This window comes from Phytophthora sojae (assembly GCF_000149755.1).
Source record: "Phytophthora sojae unplaced genomic scaffold PHYSOscaffold_8, whole genome shotgun sequence".
Lineage (NCBI taxonomy): Eukaryota > Oomycota > Peronosporomycetes > Peronosporales > Peronosporaceae > Phytophthora > Phytophthora sojae.
The window spans coordinates 552,092-566,887 of NW_009258122.1; the positions used below are offsets into that span (position 1 = coordinate 552,092).

At 54.1% G+C, this 14,796-nt stretch overlaps 5 protein-coding genes across 5 annotated transcripts; 4 read left to right on the plus strand and 1 right to left on the minus strand.

Annotated features, from left to right (window-relative positions):
* Position 1: 1 nt before the first annotated feature.
* On the minus strand, positions 2 to 1,775 carry PHYSODRAFT_518854 (hypothetical protein; the record flags this gene model as incomplete). The annotated part of the gene is made up of 4 exons (XM_009534952.1): positions 2 to 372; positions 462 to 612; positions 682 to 1,303; positions 1,378 to 1,775. The coding sequence occupies 4 exons, from the start codon at positions 1,773 to 1,775 to the stop codon at positions 2 to 4; spliced, it is 1,542 nt and encodes a 513-aa protein (XP_009533247.1).
* A 368-nt stretch (positions 1,776 to 2,143) lies between these two features.
* Positions 2,144 to 3,241, plus strand: PHYSODRAFT_261835 (hypothetical protein; the record flags this gene model as incomplete). The annotated part of the gene is made up of 1 exon (XM_009534953.1): positions 2,144 to 3,241. The coding sequence occupies one exon, from the start codon at positions 2,144 to 2,146 to the stop codon at positions 3,239 to 3,241; it is 1,098 nt and encodes a 365-aa protein (XP_009533248.1).
* A 636-nt stretch (positions 3,242 to 3,877) lies between these two features.
* PHYSODRAFT_519020 (hypothetical protein) lies at positions 3,878 to 5,064 on the plus strand (the record flags this gene model as incomplete). Its single annotated transcript, XM_009534954.1, has 2 exons — positions 3,878 to 4,351; positions 4,528 to 5,064. The coding sequence occupies 2 exons, from the start codon at positions 3,878 to 3,880 to the stop codon at positions 5,062 to 5,064; spliced, it is 1,011 nt and encodes a 336-aa protein (XP_009533249.1).
* A 154-nt stretch (positions 5,065 to 5,218) lies between these two features.
* PHYSODRAFT_287075 (hypothetical protein) lies at positions 5,219 to 5,975 on the plus strand. Its single transcript, XM_009534955.1, has one exon. The coding sequence runs from the start codon at positions 5,244 to 5,246 to the stop codon at positions 5,865 to 5,867; it is 624 nt and encodes a 207-aa protein (XP_009533250.1). The 5' UTR covers positions 5,219 to 5,243; the 3' UTR covers positions 5,868 to 5,975.
* Positions 5,976 to 14,538: 8,563 nt separating this feature from the next.
* PHYSODRAFT_265349 (hypothetical protein) lies at positions 14,539 to 14,712 on the plus strand (the record flags this gene model as incomplete). The annotated part of the gene is made up of 1 exon (XM_009534956.1): positions 14,539 to 14,712. A coding segment is annotated over one exon (174 nt), but the record flags the coding sequence as incomplete, so codon positions are not given.
* Positions 14,713 to 14,796: the final 84 nt, after the last annotated feature.

Here is a 14,796-nt window from a genome sequence, read left to right on the forward strand (position 1 = left end):
CCTAGCGCTTCCAAGTCGTACTCTTCGAGTCGGACAGCTCGTATGGGAAAAGTGGCGAGCGCGGCACGACCGAGAGCCCGCGGCAAGTGTGGACCGAGATCTTGCCCTGGTTCAGCGTCTTTTGTGACGCTGCGGTGCCGTCGAGGTCCACGGCGGTGACGGAGAGCCACCCGAAGCCTGGCACCTCCAGCTCCACGACCGTCGTGCGCTTGGGCTTCTTGTGCTTGGACTTGGTCAGCACGCTGTCGAGCACGTAGTCCTTCAGGTACACGTTCTGTGAGAGAGTCAGCGGTCCGGTGAAGCTCATCGCATCAAGGCCGCGAGGCGGGGAGAGGATGCCACCGGCGTGCTTCACGAATGTGTCCTCGGCGCCTACAAGCAAGAAGGGAAATTCAGTCATGGCGTTTCCCCGTTAGTCACACGTTTGATCAAGAACGATGGCGAGTTCGAAGCACACTTACGCTCAGTGTTCGTGAGGTGTCCAGGCAGCACGCCATACCACGACAGTAGCAGCATGTTCTTGTCGTTGTCGTTTCCGAGAGTCTCATAGTCGAAACGCGCGAGCGCACCAAGGAACAAGCTGCGACCCGGACGGACACGATAGGTGGTCACCTACAGAATAACAATGCACACAAGTTAATACACTGGCGGGCCCAGCAATCGACTGCATGGATGGATTACCGGCAACTGCTTGGTCGGGAACACATTCTTCAACTTGGCGGCGCCGTCGAGTGCAAGCACTTCAACCAGCTTTTGGCGCTTCGTGTCTGTGATCAAGCCTGGTGTGTCGAGGATGTTGAACACCTCATTACGCACCATGACTGGCAGATGCTGGACGGCCAGAGTGGTGCCGGGCAGCGGCGACGTGGTCATTTCACGCTCTTCCTCCGCGCTAATTTCCACCATTTCCGGGTCCTCGCCAGGAGCCACGTACAGCTCTCCGTGCGGAGTCACAACCGTCGTCTCACCCTCCACTGCCGTCTGCTTCTCCTTTTCTGCCTTCGCCTCGGCCAGCAACTCATCGTCGATGTTGAGCATCGTGGCCGTCTCGTCGTTCTCCAACTCGGACAACGGCACCTCGGCCATCTTCATGTACTTGCGGTGGTTGTGCTGCCACTTGCGGTCCACAAGGTGCGACAGGAACGAGTTGAGGAACGTCGATTTGCCCACGTTGGCCGCGCCCACGACGCAAATGTCGCGACCCTCGCGGTACTTGGCCACATCCTCCACGATCTCCTTCATGCCAATGCGCTTCATGGCGCTAATCAAGTAGATCGAGATCAAGTTGTCAATGCCCGCATCCCTGCAACACACAAAACAATGCCAGCATAAGTCTCCACTACTACAACGACACACCTCCAACAGCCAACTCCTTACTTGGCCTCTTGCTTGATCCTCCTCATGAGCCTGCGAATGCCCGACTTGGTGGGCACCAGGTCTCCTTTGTTCACCACGAGCATAACCGGCTTCTTGCCGAAGATGTGGCGCGCCTTGGGCAGCAGACTGCCGGAGATGTCGAGGATGTCCACGAGCTGGATCATGAGCATGTCCTTGCTGCGCAGCTCCATGACGCGTTTCTCGTACTCCTGGTACGGCATCTTGGTATCCGAGATCTTGCCGTACTGCGTCATCTGGAAGCAGCGCTCGCAGCGCAGGCGCTTGAGCTCCTTGAGGTCGTGCACGTTGCTCAGCAGCTGCTTGGGGAAGTACCCGACCTGCTTGGGCTCTTCGTACTGCAGCTCGATGCCGCAGCCGCTGCACGTCCACTGCTCCATGATGGACACGTGGTTCAGGATCTGATCCACCGTCAGCTTGGGCTTCTCGGCGTCGGAAAAGGCATGAGCATGGTCTGCGGGCTTGGACGAGTCGCTCGAGGAGCAATTGCGACGCCCACAGACGGAAGTAGCGGGCGAGAAAGACACCAACGGATGTGCAGACAACGCAGCTACATGACGACGGGCGGAGAAGCGCTGCGAAGCCCCCAGCACGCCGCGAGAGCTGCGCGACACCAGCGCACGGATCGACAGCATTGTTGCCAGTCAAATTGTGCGGTGTTCAATGGATTGTGTAGACGTTATGTATTTCGTGTAGGGTACACCAGAACGATCTTGAGGGGTTCAAGTGCGCATTTTGCGGAAGAGGAATGAAGGTCGGCTACGTCTTCGACGAGCGCTACCTGTGGCATCGGCCCTGGAGCGTCCAGTACTCGGCCTTGGTGGAGCCGTTCCGCCACTGGGAGTCGCCCGAGACCAAGCGCCGCTTCCACTCGCTGCTGGCGGTGTCCGGTCTGTTGGAGCAGCTGGAGATCGTCAAGCCCCAAGTCGCCACAAATGCGCAACTGGAGCGCGTGCACACGCGTCGCTACCTGGAGGAACTGGAGCGAGCCTCAGCCCGGGAAGAAGGCGGCAACGCCGGGGAAGAAGCGCCGTTCTCCCAGTTCGCCTTTGACGTCGCGCGGCTGTCGGCTGGAGGGGTCATCGCAGCGGCGGACGCTGTGATGGACGGCCGGGTGGACAGAGCCTACGCTCTTACACGTCCACCTGGACATCACGCCGTGAAAGATCGCGGCATGGGCTTCTGTCTGCTTAACAATGTAGCCATCACGGCAAAGCACTTGTTGGACGCGTACCCGACGCAGATCAGGAGAATCGCCATTGTGGACTACGACGTCCACCATGGGAATGGAACGCAGGAGGCGTTCTATGAGGACGATAATGTGTTGTTTGTGTCGCTGCACCAAGACAACAATTATCCGGCGGACAGTGGGGCTATTACGGAGAGAGGAGATGGAAAGGGTGAAGGGTTCAATATCAACGTTCCCTTGCCGCCAGGGTCTGGCTCGGGGGCGTACGAATATGCGTTCAAGAACGTCGTGGTGCCGGCGTTGGACAAGTTTAAACCGGATTTCGTCCTGGTTTCGTCGGGGTTTGACGCGTCGTATGCGGACCCGTTGGCGGCGATGATTCTGAGCAGCAACGTGTTTCGGTTCATGGCTCGTGAACTGGTTGAAGCGGCCAAGCGGCTGTGCGGAGGGCGGATTGTGTTCGCTCATGAAGGAGGGTACTCGGAAACGTATGTGCCGTTCTGCGGAGCTGCAGTTATTGAAGAGTTGCAGGGCGTTCATGAATTGGACAAGCAGATCAAGGATCCGTTCCTGAGCGAAGTGGAACGCTGGAGTTACCAAGAACTTCAGGAGCATCAGAAAAAGGTGGTTGATAGTGTTGTTGGCTCTGTTGATTGACTCACTTGACAAGTCACTATGACCAAAGGGTGCCAGAAAAAAAAACGATGTAAGGACAAAATTGGACTTCAAGTACCGGCTTCATGGGGGCGCCCCTTCAAGAGGGACGCGATCTTTTCCTCCCGAACAGAGCAGCTTTCATCATTTCGTCCAAGGCAGCCATGTGGATCCTATGGTATATCGTTGCGATCGCGCTAAGAGCCGTGGTCGTTGATGCGCAGAGTCAGGTGACAACGTTGACAATGTATGACGACGATTCGTGCACTGCACCCGCGACATCGTTGCGCATGCGGCAAGACCTGGCCTGCGTGCCCCAGAAAGACCGCGATAACCCCGTGTGCAAATCGGATAGAGCGGGCTACTCCGTGTCCGACTGCGTGGACTACTATCAAGTAGAAAGCTCTCAACAACGCTTCGATACGAATAGAAAGTGCGAGGTGGTGTGGATATGACAGCACGCTGGATGAAGCCGAAGCCTACCGTCTGAGTGAAGCAAGCTGGAAATGCCACACGAACCGTTTGGGCACTGCGAGTTCAAGTATCTCGCTCGACCACTCGCTGTTAACGTACACCGCCTACAGTGATCCGGATTGTACGGAGGTTTCGTGGAATACGCAAGTTCCGTGGTCGGAGGTCATGGGAAACACGGGAAGCAACTGCATCAACAGAACGAGAATCGACGTTAGAGGGCCCGGCACGACAGACGCAGTGGTTGTTGCAGTCTACGATGAAAGCTCATGTTCGGGGACGCCGGTGAAGCTCACATTTACGCGTGGGTTCGACTGTATTGGCGGGTTTCAGGATCCCGCGAAGTCGGAGTGTGGCCGTGACGGCTCGTCACTCTACTCTGTTTCGAGCTGCACGAGTGACGACTACGATACTTACACGATGAACACATTTGGCAACTTCACGCAGTATTTAATCATGCGAGAATGGGACAGCTCTGACTGCAAAGGGTATTCGAACGTGACGGTATACACTGCAGACGGCTCCTGTCACTCGAATACGGACGATGCGACAAGCTTCAAAGTCATGCTCACCGCTGAGAGCACGGCAGAGATCACTACGTACAGTGACCAGTACTGTGGCACTATGGATTCCAGCACGACAGTGAGCAAGCGTCAGCTCTTGTCGGGGACCTGTTTTGCGAGCGACCATTGCGACAGCTGGTATGGCTGCGCCAAGGCGTTTTCGGTTGGCGGTTTAGAGACACTTCCTACCTCGGGACTGATGACAGCAGTCGTGATTTTTGATTAAAAAACTCATGTGCTGGAGTTCCTGTGCAGACTGTCGTGTCAAACGATCTGTCTTGCGTGACCTCTGGAACACCAACTTGCACGAAAGTATTTGCGGGAGGTACTACACTCTACGAATACCGTGAGTGCATCGGCAAAGCTGTGACCCACGCTAACTCAGTATTCGACGGAGTGCCGTATCTGGTTATGGAGAACTATATCGATGGAACAAACTGCGTGGTGAAGAGAGGGGCTGTTGTTTACAAAGCGGACGGAAAATCCCACCCAAGTTTCACCGACGATACATACTTCAAGATCTCCCCCAGCTTTGGCAACTCGCTGACTATTGCAACCTACCCGACCTCTTCTTGCAGCGACTTTGACGCGGACTACACCACAGTTGGAACGAAGTACATCAACACCGACGAGTGCTTTGATGGCAACACGAAGCTGTACGCCAACATGACGGCGCTCTCGTTTCCTTCTAAACCAATTACGGTGGATGTGGACGCCATGACCCGCGAGCAGATCATGTTTCCAGACTGGCTGTGGGAGCCGCAACCACGTCGGATATTCGAAAGCGATTAAGGCCTCGTCTAGCAACGATGTCTGGAACTCGTAGTAGTATTTCTTACATTGATATTACTCCTCATTTCATCATACTACGGTAGTAGTAATTTCTGTTACCATTACTATTTTAACCGGCAATCTTTAGGGGGCGTGATCATTCCAGCTTCTCCTTCCGCTTCTCCTCAACACCTGCAGCCATGGACCTGTCCGAGATTCCGTTCGACGTGCCCGTCATCCTGCAGTCGCTGTCCAAGCGCAAGAACCTGCAGAACCCGCTCGGATCCTCCAAGGCGCGCTGCCTCGAAGACAGCCGCGACGTGTACGAGCAGCTCGTGCTGCGTCGAGTGCGCGACGACAAAGTGGCCATCCAATGCGCGCGCAACGGCCGCTACCTGCAGGTGCGCGCGTCGGGCGAGTGCGTCTTCGACCCGAAGGAACCGGGCGACTGGGAGCTCTTCACCATGGAGACGGACGCCAGCTGCGCGCTCTTCTTCGTGTCGTGCCACACGGGCAACGTCCTCCAGTGCGACGACTGCTGCGTCGCCAAGTGCGCGAACCACAACCGCCTACACTGGGAGAGCTGGCGCATCCTGGAGCCCCGCACCGTGGCCGCTGCCCCCACGACCCAAGTGCAGGCGGCCCCGGACCGACGTGACGTTCTCGTCGGCAAGGAGCGCCAGGACTTCATCCTCGTGCTCGTCAAGTACGGCAAGTCGCTGAAAGAGATCGACCAGATTGTGTCGCGTCTGTTTGATGCCCCAATGTCAGCGTCGGCTTCGAGCTCGCCCTCGGCGTTCGCTGTTCCAGTCGACAAGGCGTAGGCGCAGAGCAGCATCAAACACGGAACGGGTACTAGTATTGCATATTTAGTGGAGCGCTGTGTGCCGTTCGTACCCCCCCCAATCATCTAGCTTTCACCTGAACACTGCTGGAACACTCTTTGACGTAGCGCACGCTTCATATTGAGCGTGTTGTTCTTGTCCTTGATAGTCTCACCATCTTTTTATCCAAATGCAAGAAAAATAGCTGCATGTTGCCTTCATACGCACTATTGCAATCAAAACGATGGTCTGTTGCTATCCTCAAGCATTCATTACCTCGAAGACAACAATTCCGCTCGGAGTTGACAACCGCCAAATTCATCAGATGCGAACTCGCTTATTGAGGCGCAAACAAAAATAATCACTTCCTTCATAGACGCTTTTTTAAAAGACATCTTCTTTAAAAGAAGATGTCTGCCGCCGTCATGGAGAGTAGAGGCGTGTTCAAAAGAATCGCATTTACATCGAGAAGCTGTGGCAAGTATGACAGGCAGCGGCTTGACGCTACATATTATATAATACATCTTACGCCATCTAGCAGGGGGCGCACGCTGGGCAGCAATGACGGACGCAATCGCACAGCAACACGTATCAATTGATAGAATACACATACGGTCGCCTTTCCTACCACGCATGTGATGGCCTTGTCTGGGGCCGCACCAAACAGCCACCGACGAAAAACAAGCAACGCAAGGTTAAAATCTTGAGATTGAGTTTTAAGTCTAAGAAACAAAAAAATGAAAGATCTTTTCAGATTACATCGAGGTACTTAGTAGCAGCACTATCCTTCAACGCTCGACCCTAAAACTACTCTTCTGCCCCAAATCTCAAGAACGTGACGAACATCCTATCTGTCGTGACTTACAAGATACAAGTGCGTCTGATGTCACAAAATTTGTCCAATTTTGCAAGAAACAGCGGCAAGTACTCCTACCTGTGCAGGATGACTTGCAAATGAGGATTGCATACCGACTGTTACCTGTAAGGTCTCGATTCTGGTTTCTAGCGCACCAGATACCAAACGTTCAGCAGTGCCGTGACTACGGCTGCACAGCTATCGAAACTGCGCAGCACCTTTTCCTCGAGTGCCACCACTCAAACGAAATCTGGAAAGCCCTCTGGAAGGACTGGAGCATCTTTTTCGTAGGAGGCATCAGTTGGACTTCCATGGTACTTCCGCACAAGCAGGAAATTCGGTCAGCATGGTCCCATCACAGAGAGGCAGTGCTTTGCCTATGGAATATAGTGAGATGCGCAGCACTTCACCGCCAATGGACTGAGAGGAACAAAGTTTGTTTCGAGGATGGAGGACCGGAACCCCTTGAAACAGCGATATCAACCATTTACAGCACATTCAGCTCCAACTATCGGCGGCTCCTAAGACTATCAAACTCCGAGGATCAAACCAAGTTCAACTCTCTTTTACAACGGCTGCGGTACTCCAAACATTTAGGCGACTTCATCAGCAGACATGACAACAGATTCAAGCTTCGGCATGTACAACTACACTCAACATCCCGCTCTGGTGTGGTGTTCCGCACTGTTGTCGAGTAATTAGCATCCTAGTTCACATAAATTGAGAGGTCAGATAAATCGGTAATCGAACACATCTTCTTCTCTTAGTAGCAGCACTATCAAGGAGTAGGTTATCTTTTGGTGCTTAACGAAGTGAAATCCTACAGACTAGCTCAGTTTGCAAATCCACACTTTGGGATGGAGTTGATTTGCGGCTGAAGCGCCCGGTTCCCGCAAATGACACCGACCAAATCGCGAATTATTTATTTAATCTTAGGCCCCCATATTGGTACCGTCGGGGCAATTTTTGTTGGTTTGTAGCTTGTGGTTGAGGGGGCAAATTCCGAAGTGAGATTAAATGTTATCGTCTCTCAAACTACTCTCTAGTCTTCCCCTCCTGCTTTCCTTCTTGTTCGCCTTGTGCTCGTTGGTGCCCCTCATCAGACGGATTACTCCCGGGTTCCGATTGACTTGATCTCAGTATACTTGGGTCTCCGTGACCAGCCATTGGTATATCCAGAGCCCGGCTGCCGCCGGCTCTCCCGTCGCCGTCGGACCCTCCGAGTCATCGGCGGATGTGTCCACACGTTATCCTCGTCCATGTGCATCTATTGGCGGCGCTCCCGAAGACTCATGAACACTCCCACTCGTCGCTAATGCTGCACGGCCGTCCCGACGATTCCGCTTGCGCTGATCAGGTACTTGAGCCTCTTCGTCCCCAACGCCTTGGTAAGCATGTCCGCGAGCTGGTCCTCCGTCGGCACGTAGTTGACGACGATGAGTCCTCGGGACACATTTTCGCGGATGAAGTGATGCTTGATGTCCACGTGCTTGGTCCTCGCGTTGTACCCAGCGTTGTTTGCGAGGGCGATTGCGCCCTAGTTGTCCTCCCATACTTGGGTAGCTCCCACTTGCTCGTGACCCATGTCCTTGAGCATGGCGCGGGTCCACAGCACCTCCTGCGTGCACAGGCTCAGCGCCATGTACTCGGCCTCCGCCGAGCTGAGCGCCACCGTGCGCTGGTACTTCGACTTGAAGACCACCGGCGCCCCGCTAATCACCACCATGATGCCCGACACCGAGCGTCGGTCGTCGAGATTGCTGCCCCAGTCGGCGTCGGTGTACGCTGTCACCTCGACCTTCTTCGCGTTCCCATTGTAGGCGATGCCGGTGTCTTGGGTGCTCTTCAGGTACCTGAGCACGCGGATGGCAGCCTTCCAGTGCTGCTGCCCGGGGTTCTCGAGGAAGCGCGACAACTGGGTCACGATGTACGCCACATCAGGTCTGGTGCACGTTGTAATGTACAGCAAACAGCCAATGAGTGCTCGGTAGGGCTTCGCCTGCATTTCCTCACGTTCCTTCTGAGTCATCGGCGACTGAGTCTTCGACAACTTCATGCCCGACTCGCACGGGTTCACCACCACCTTGGCGTCCTGCTGGTTGAACCGCTTCACCACATCATCAATGTATCGAGTCTGCTTGATCATGAGAGTCTTCGCGATGAGTCATGGTCGATCTCCATACCGAGAATGAACTTGGCCTCGCCCAACTCCTTCATCTTAAACGCATTCTTGAGCGCCACCTTGACTTCCTGGATCTCGCTGCTCGTCTTGGCTGCGATGATCATATCGTCCACGTACAGGCAAACGTACACGAACCTGCCCTTCTCGCCCTTGACGTATATACACTGGTCACCGCCGCAGCTCCGAAATCCGATGCCCACGAAGACTCGGTGGATGGTCTTATGCCAGGCATTTGCCGCCTGCTTCAGACCATAGATCGCCTTCTGCAGCCGACACATCATGTTCTTCGCGTTGATGATTCCGTAGGGTACCTCCATGTAGACGCGCTCCACCAGCCCGCTGTTGAGAAAGGCGGTGTCCGCATCCAGCTGCTCGGTGATGTACGCCTCGGCCACCACAACCGACAACACCACTCGGATCGAGTTCATGTTGGCCACGGGCGAGTACATCTCGAAGAAGTCCACGCCATACTTCTGCTTAAACCCTTTCGCCACCAGGCGGGCCTTATACCTGATGACTCGGCCGTGCTCGTCGCGTTTCTTTGCGAACACCCAGCGACAACCGATCGGTCGAGCACTCGGTGTCCGACGGACCAGCGTCCATGATGCGTTGTCCGCGTGTGCCTTGAGCTCCGCATTCATTGCCTTCACCCACTCCGACGACTCGTCGCTCTGCATGGCCTGCTGATACGTGGTGGGTGCGTCATTGGCATCGCCGACGTCTGCGGCGTAGGCCAGCACCGCCTCAGCCAATAGGCTGTCTTCGTCCACCCTGGGTCGCTTTGGAGACGGTGGCCAGAAGTGATCATCGTTGTCCGAGTCATCGGGACCATCTTCTTTCGACTCCTCACCGTCTGCGGAACCATCTCCAAGTAGTAGTACCGGTTCTCGGGCGCGCCGGGTCCGTTCCGGCTCGGGGTGGAAGACCATGTCATCATTCAATACCGGTCTCGCGAGTCGTCGGTACGTTGTCAGCTCCTGCATGGATGGCTCCGACGTCTCCACCTCATGCATCTCCGTGTCCTCGACGGTCTCTTCCACTGATTCCATCGGCTCGTCGGCGGCAGGTCGTTGTATCTCCTCGGGCAGTGCCGCATCCTCGGCATCTTCCGTCAACTCAATGATCGGCGAGTTCTCGCTGGGCGACGTGTCGTAGATGCCGTTCACCTCGCGCTCGTCCAGCTTCACCGACTTGGACACCTTCACCTTGTTCGACTCCAAGTCGTACACTCGGTAGCTTTTTGAGTCGTCGGCGTACCCAAGAAACATACATTTGAAGCTCTTCGGCTCCAACTTGGTGCGTCGCGACTTGTCGACATGGGCGTAACCAATCGACCCGAAGACTCGAAGATGGTCCAGCCGAGGCTTCGACTTGAACGTCAACTCGTACGGAGTCTTGGTCGGGTGCATGCTGTTCGTCGACCGGTTGATCAGATAGACAGCAGTGCTGACCGCCTCTGCCCACCATATCGAAACCACGCCCTTATAGTGTAGCATGCTTCGAGCCTTCTCCATGATCGTGCGGTTCATCTGCTCCGCCACGCCATTCTGCTGGGGCTATACGGGACCGTCTTCTGATGCATAATCCCATTCACCCGGCAGATCTCAGTCATCGGCGTGTTCACGAACTCAGTGCCGTTGACCGAGCGCAGGCATTTAATGCGCTGCCCCCACTGGTTCTCGTACAGCTTCATGAACGACTTGAACTTGGTCACGACCTCGCTCATCTTGGTCAAGAAGTACGCCACGACGTGTCGCGAGTAGTCGTCGACAAAGGTGAGAACATACCTCGCTCCGCCCTTGGACTTCGTCTTCATAGGACCCATCACGTCCGTATGAACCAGTTCCAGCGGTCGAGTCGTCGCCGACGTCGACCGCGACGGGAAATGTGCGACCGTCTGCTTGCCCTTCATGCATCCTCAGCACAGGGTCTTCGTCTGCTGTTGAGTCGTCGGGAGACCGTCCGTCGCCTCGCGGGTCTTCGCCATAGCGTCTCCGTTCAAGTGTCCCATACGAGCGTGCCATAGCTCCCACTTTCCGTCGACTCCCGAGTACTCGGTGTAGTGCGCCATGTCCTGCTGGCAGTCCAGCAAGTACGCCTTGCCGACCTTCTTCCCCGAAGCGATCGCCTTCGTCTTGTCCCAGATGACGCACGACTTCCGCTGGAACTCGACACTCATGCCGCGTTCAGCCAACCACCCAACCGAGAGTAGTCGCCGGTCGAGTCCGGGGATGTGGAGCACCTCCACCATCTTGATGCGCTTGCCGTCGATGCCCGTTAGGCACACCGACCCTTTCCCTGCCACGCGGGTCTTCTTCCCGTCCGCGATTGTCACATATATGTCCGCCGACGACTCGTTGTACTCGAACAAGTCATCGCGGTGAGGCGTCATGTGAGCCGTCGCCCCACTATCGATCAGCCAACCCGCTGGTGGATTCTCCGCCACAGCGAACACCGAGTCTTCGGCGGTGTCTCTATTTGCCTTTTCCGGGCAGTCCCGCTTTATGTGGCCCACTTGGTCACAGTTGAAGCACTTGCCCTTGAAGCCACCGACCTTTCGTCCGCCGTTGCGCTTGCGGCCGAATGCCTTGCCGCCCTTGCCGAACTTCCCGTTCTGGCCCCTACCTCCGAATGAGGTAGCCTTCAACGCGCGCTCCGTGGTCTCCTTCTTCTCCTGCCGCTCGTACTCCTTGAGCAGCTTCTCCTTCACCTCGATGAGGGTCACGTCCTTCGAGTTCTCGACGATGGATGCGATCAACTCGTACTCCGCCGGCAAGCTGCTCAGCAGGATGACGAGTTGTCGGGAGTCATCGAGGGGCTCTCCAAGCGTCTACAGGCCCACGATGAGCTTGTCGAACATGTCCAGGTGCTTCGCCATCGTCGCACCGTCCTCCATCTTGAACTCGTGGAGCCGACGAGTCATCGCGACCCGATTATGCATCGTCGTCCCGTAGTAGAACTCGCGTAGTGTATTCCAAGCTTGGATAGCCGACGTCGCCGACCGAATCTTCGTGTGGTGTTCCACAGCCACGCCTTGAGCGATCAGACCGAGCGCCTTCATGTCGTTGAGCATCCAGGCCTCCGTCATCTCCGTCGGGTCCTTCACCACTTGGACGTGCGCCAGCAGCCCCTTCCTCGCGAGCGTCATACGCATCGCGAACTCCCAGTGGAAGTAATTGTCACTTCCCAGGATGACTTCGGCCTTCTTGCTGGTCGTCGTCATGTCGGTCTCCTTGTGCTCGTTGGTGCCTCTCATCAGACGGATTACTCCCGGGTTCCGATTGACTTGATCTCAGTATACTTGGGTCTCCCTGACCAGCCATTGGTATATCTAGAGCCCGGCTGCTGCCGGCTCTCCCGTCGCCGTCGGACCCTCCGAGTCATCGGCGGATGTGTCCACACGTTTTCCTCGTCCATGTGCATCTATTGGCGGCGCTCCCGAAGACTCATGAACAATTTTAACCATCAAACCCAAGTGCTGTCGGCAAAAGACTACCCACAAAATCTGTCACCGGTACTGAATAGACCAGAATAACATACCTTATCATGCACAAGTCCATCTTACACGAGCACGAGATTAGCGATGAGGCCGGAGAGCACTCTGCCGCCGTACCAGGCAATCGTCTGGATTTTCATGGAGAGACACAAGACGAGAGCGAAAATGAATTGACCTTCCGTTTCTACATATTTTCCTACCGAGCTTAAGCTACCTATACGTAGGTCATAGATCAACACTACATGTACAATACATTTGATCATCGAACACCGGTAGTTTTGCGGGAACCGGGGTCCCGAATCGGGACCCGATGGGTACCCGGGTTCCCGCCAATTCCCGCCAATTGTTTCACATGAACTGTAGGCAGGCGGGATACGATGATGCTGAGGCAGCATCATCAGTCCATCCGAACTGTGGTAATCTAAGTACCAGCTGGACACGTTAGCGACATCGAAGATGTCGGGCTTCTATGGCAAGTCGCGCAATCCAAGATGAGCGAACCTGATGATGTGTGGAAACTGCTTGGTTTATTAGCAAAGCGACAATAATGATCCTCAATTCAAAAACAAAACAAAACAAACAAACAAACTGTTTGGTGGCAAATCCCCTCTTTGGGACGCTTTCACCTTTTTAATAAGCGGCACGACAGTTTACTTTTTCGATTGCAGCGGCTCGGAAACTAGCGGTGATACTCAAAAGGTTGATCCAAGTAACTTTTGCGGGTATCAATGGCATAACCACTTCAGTTGGCGCCTGATCGCATAATGTCCTGTTCAAACTATTACCCTCCCCCGCGCCTGCTTCACGCAGCATCGCTCCAGGTCAATGTCGATGCGGTCGTTCGATACAGTTCTTTGAGTTTCTGCGATTTATTTGGAAAACACTACGGTGTCGAGCGGGCAAAAGTGAGAGAAGGGGTGAGGATATTCTTAGCGCATACTTGTATAGTTTACTTTATGAAGCATAGTAATACCTCGAAGTACTTAGCCTGCAATCACGGCAAAATAAAACTTTCTTTTGCCACAACGACGTGGTCGTGTATTGTTTTAAAATTCGTCAACGTTCTGATGCATTATTCATGTTCTATGTCATCTATCATCGCGTTATACGCGTGCTACGTAAAACAGGTCAACCATGAAATATTCAATACAGATTCGGCTACAGCTAACGACCAATAATTAGCCAAAGATTTTCCAAAAAATTCGCTACAGTAACTTTGAAACCCCCTACTGTAAGTACATGTACAATGAAAAATAATGAATGTAAAATTAATGGATCATTTGAATTATTATCTGATCGAGATGCGCATACGGTACGTGTAATCGACTTTCACTTCGTAGCTTTCCTTTGTAGCGGAGCAAAGTCCGTAATCCATTAATAAACTGGTTTCTTTGCTGCGCTGTACTGCACTGCACTACGGTACATGCAGATACTTGTGCACTTCACTAATTCGGTCAGTCGATTAGGCTCGCTAATTTAACGCCAACTCCTAGAACAATCATTGAGTAGCGACTTGCCCTCCGATGCACGAGCGAAAAGCTCGATTCAAGCTTGACTTACTCGGAAATCGTGGATTAACAGTAGCAAATGTGTCATCCCAACGATAGCCAAAGTCTAAGCTACAGCATGGCATCCAATACCATCGAATCGAGGGTCGTTGGGTTATGGCAAGACAGCGAGTTACGAAGAAGTTAAAACAAAACAACGATTCACGCCTTCGTTTAGACAAAATTGGAGCAAAGCACAATCCATACATGCACTCAGCACATTGTAGTGTAAGGTTACGGCAAGCTGCTTACCCCATATATAATACATGTACAGTAATATGTATTGACTCATGTCAGTTTTTGTACAGTGCATATGTCCCTGGCTTCGAATCCATTGTATTCCATGTTACCCGATATAATACATGGGCCGTGTACTATACGAGGATACGATACAGTACGTAGAACCCACGTACAGTACGAGAGCCCCACGATGTCCGGAGGCCAACCTGGTCGACCCTCACTTTGCAACTTGCTTTCCTGTGGTCAAGTCCCCACGCCCAACAACAAACGAACCCCATGCGTCTCTCTCAAGTTTTGGTGGTTGCCGCGGCGTCCTTCCTCTTCGCAAGCGAGGCGATCGCTGTGACCACCAGGCCAAGATCTCGACCGTGCCGCGTAGCGGCCCGAACCAGCGCCTTCTGAGGGGTTACAGCAAGCCTGTCGAGGAGAATGACTCCGATGACTATGAGAATCGGGGCTTCGCGACTGAGGAAGAGGATGACTCGGAGGAACGTACTTTGACATCGGGGCAAATCGACAGCCTTTTTCTTCGAAGTTCTCTTTCCCAATTTTTCACAGCTTCGTGGTTTATCGATTGGATTAAGTGGCTACGTCAGCAACAGGGAATA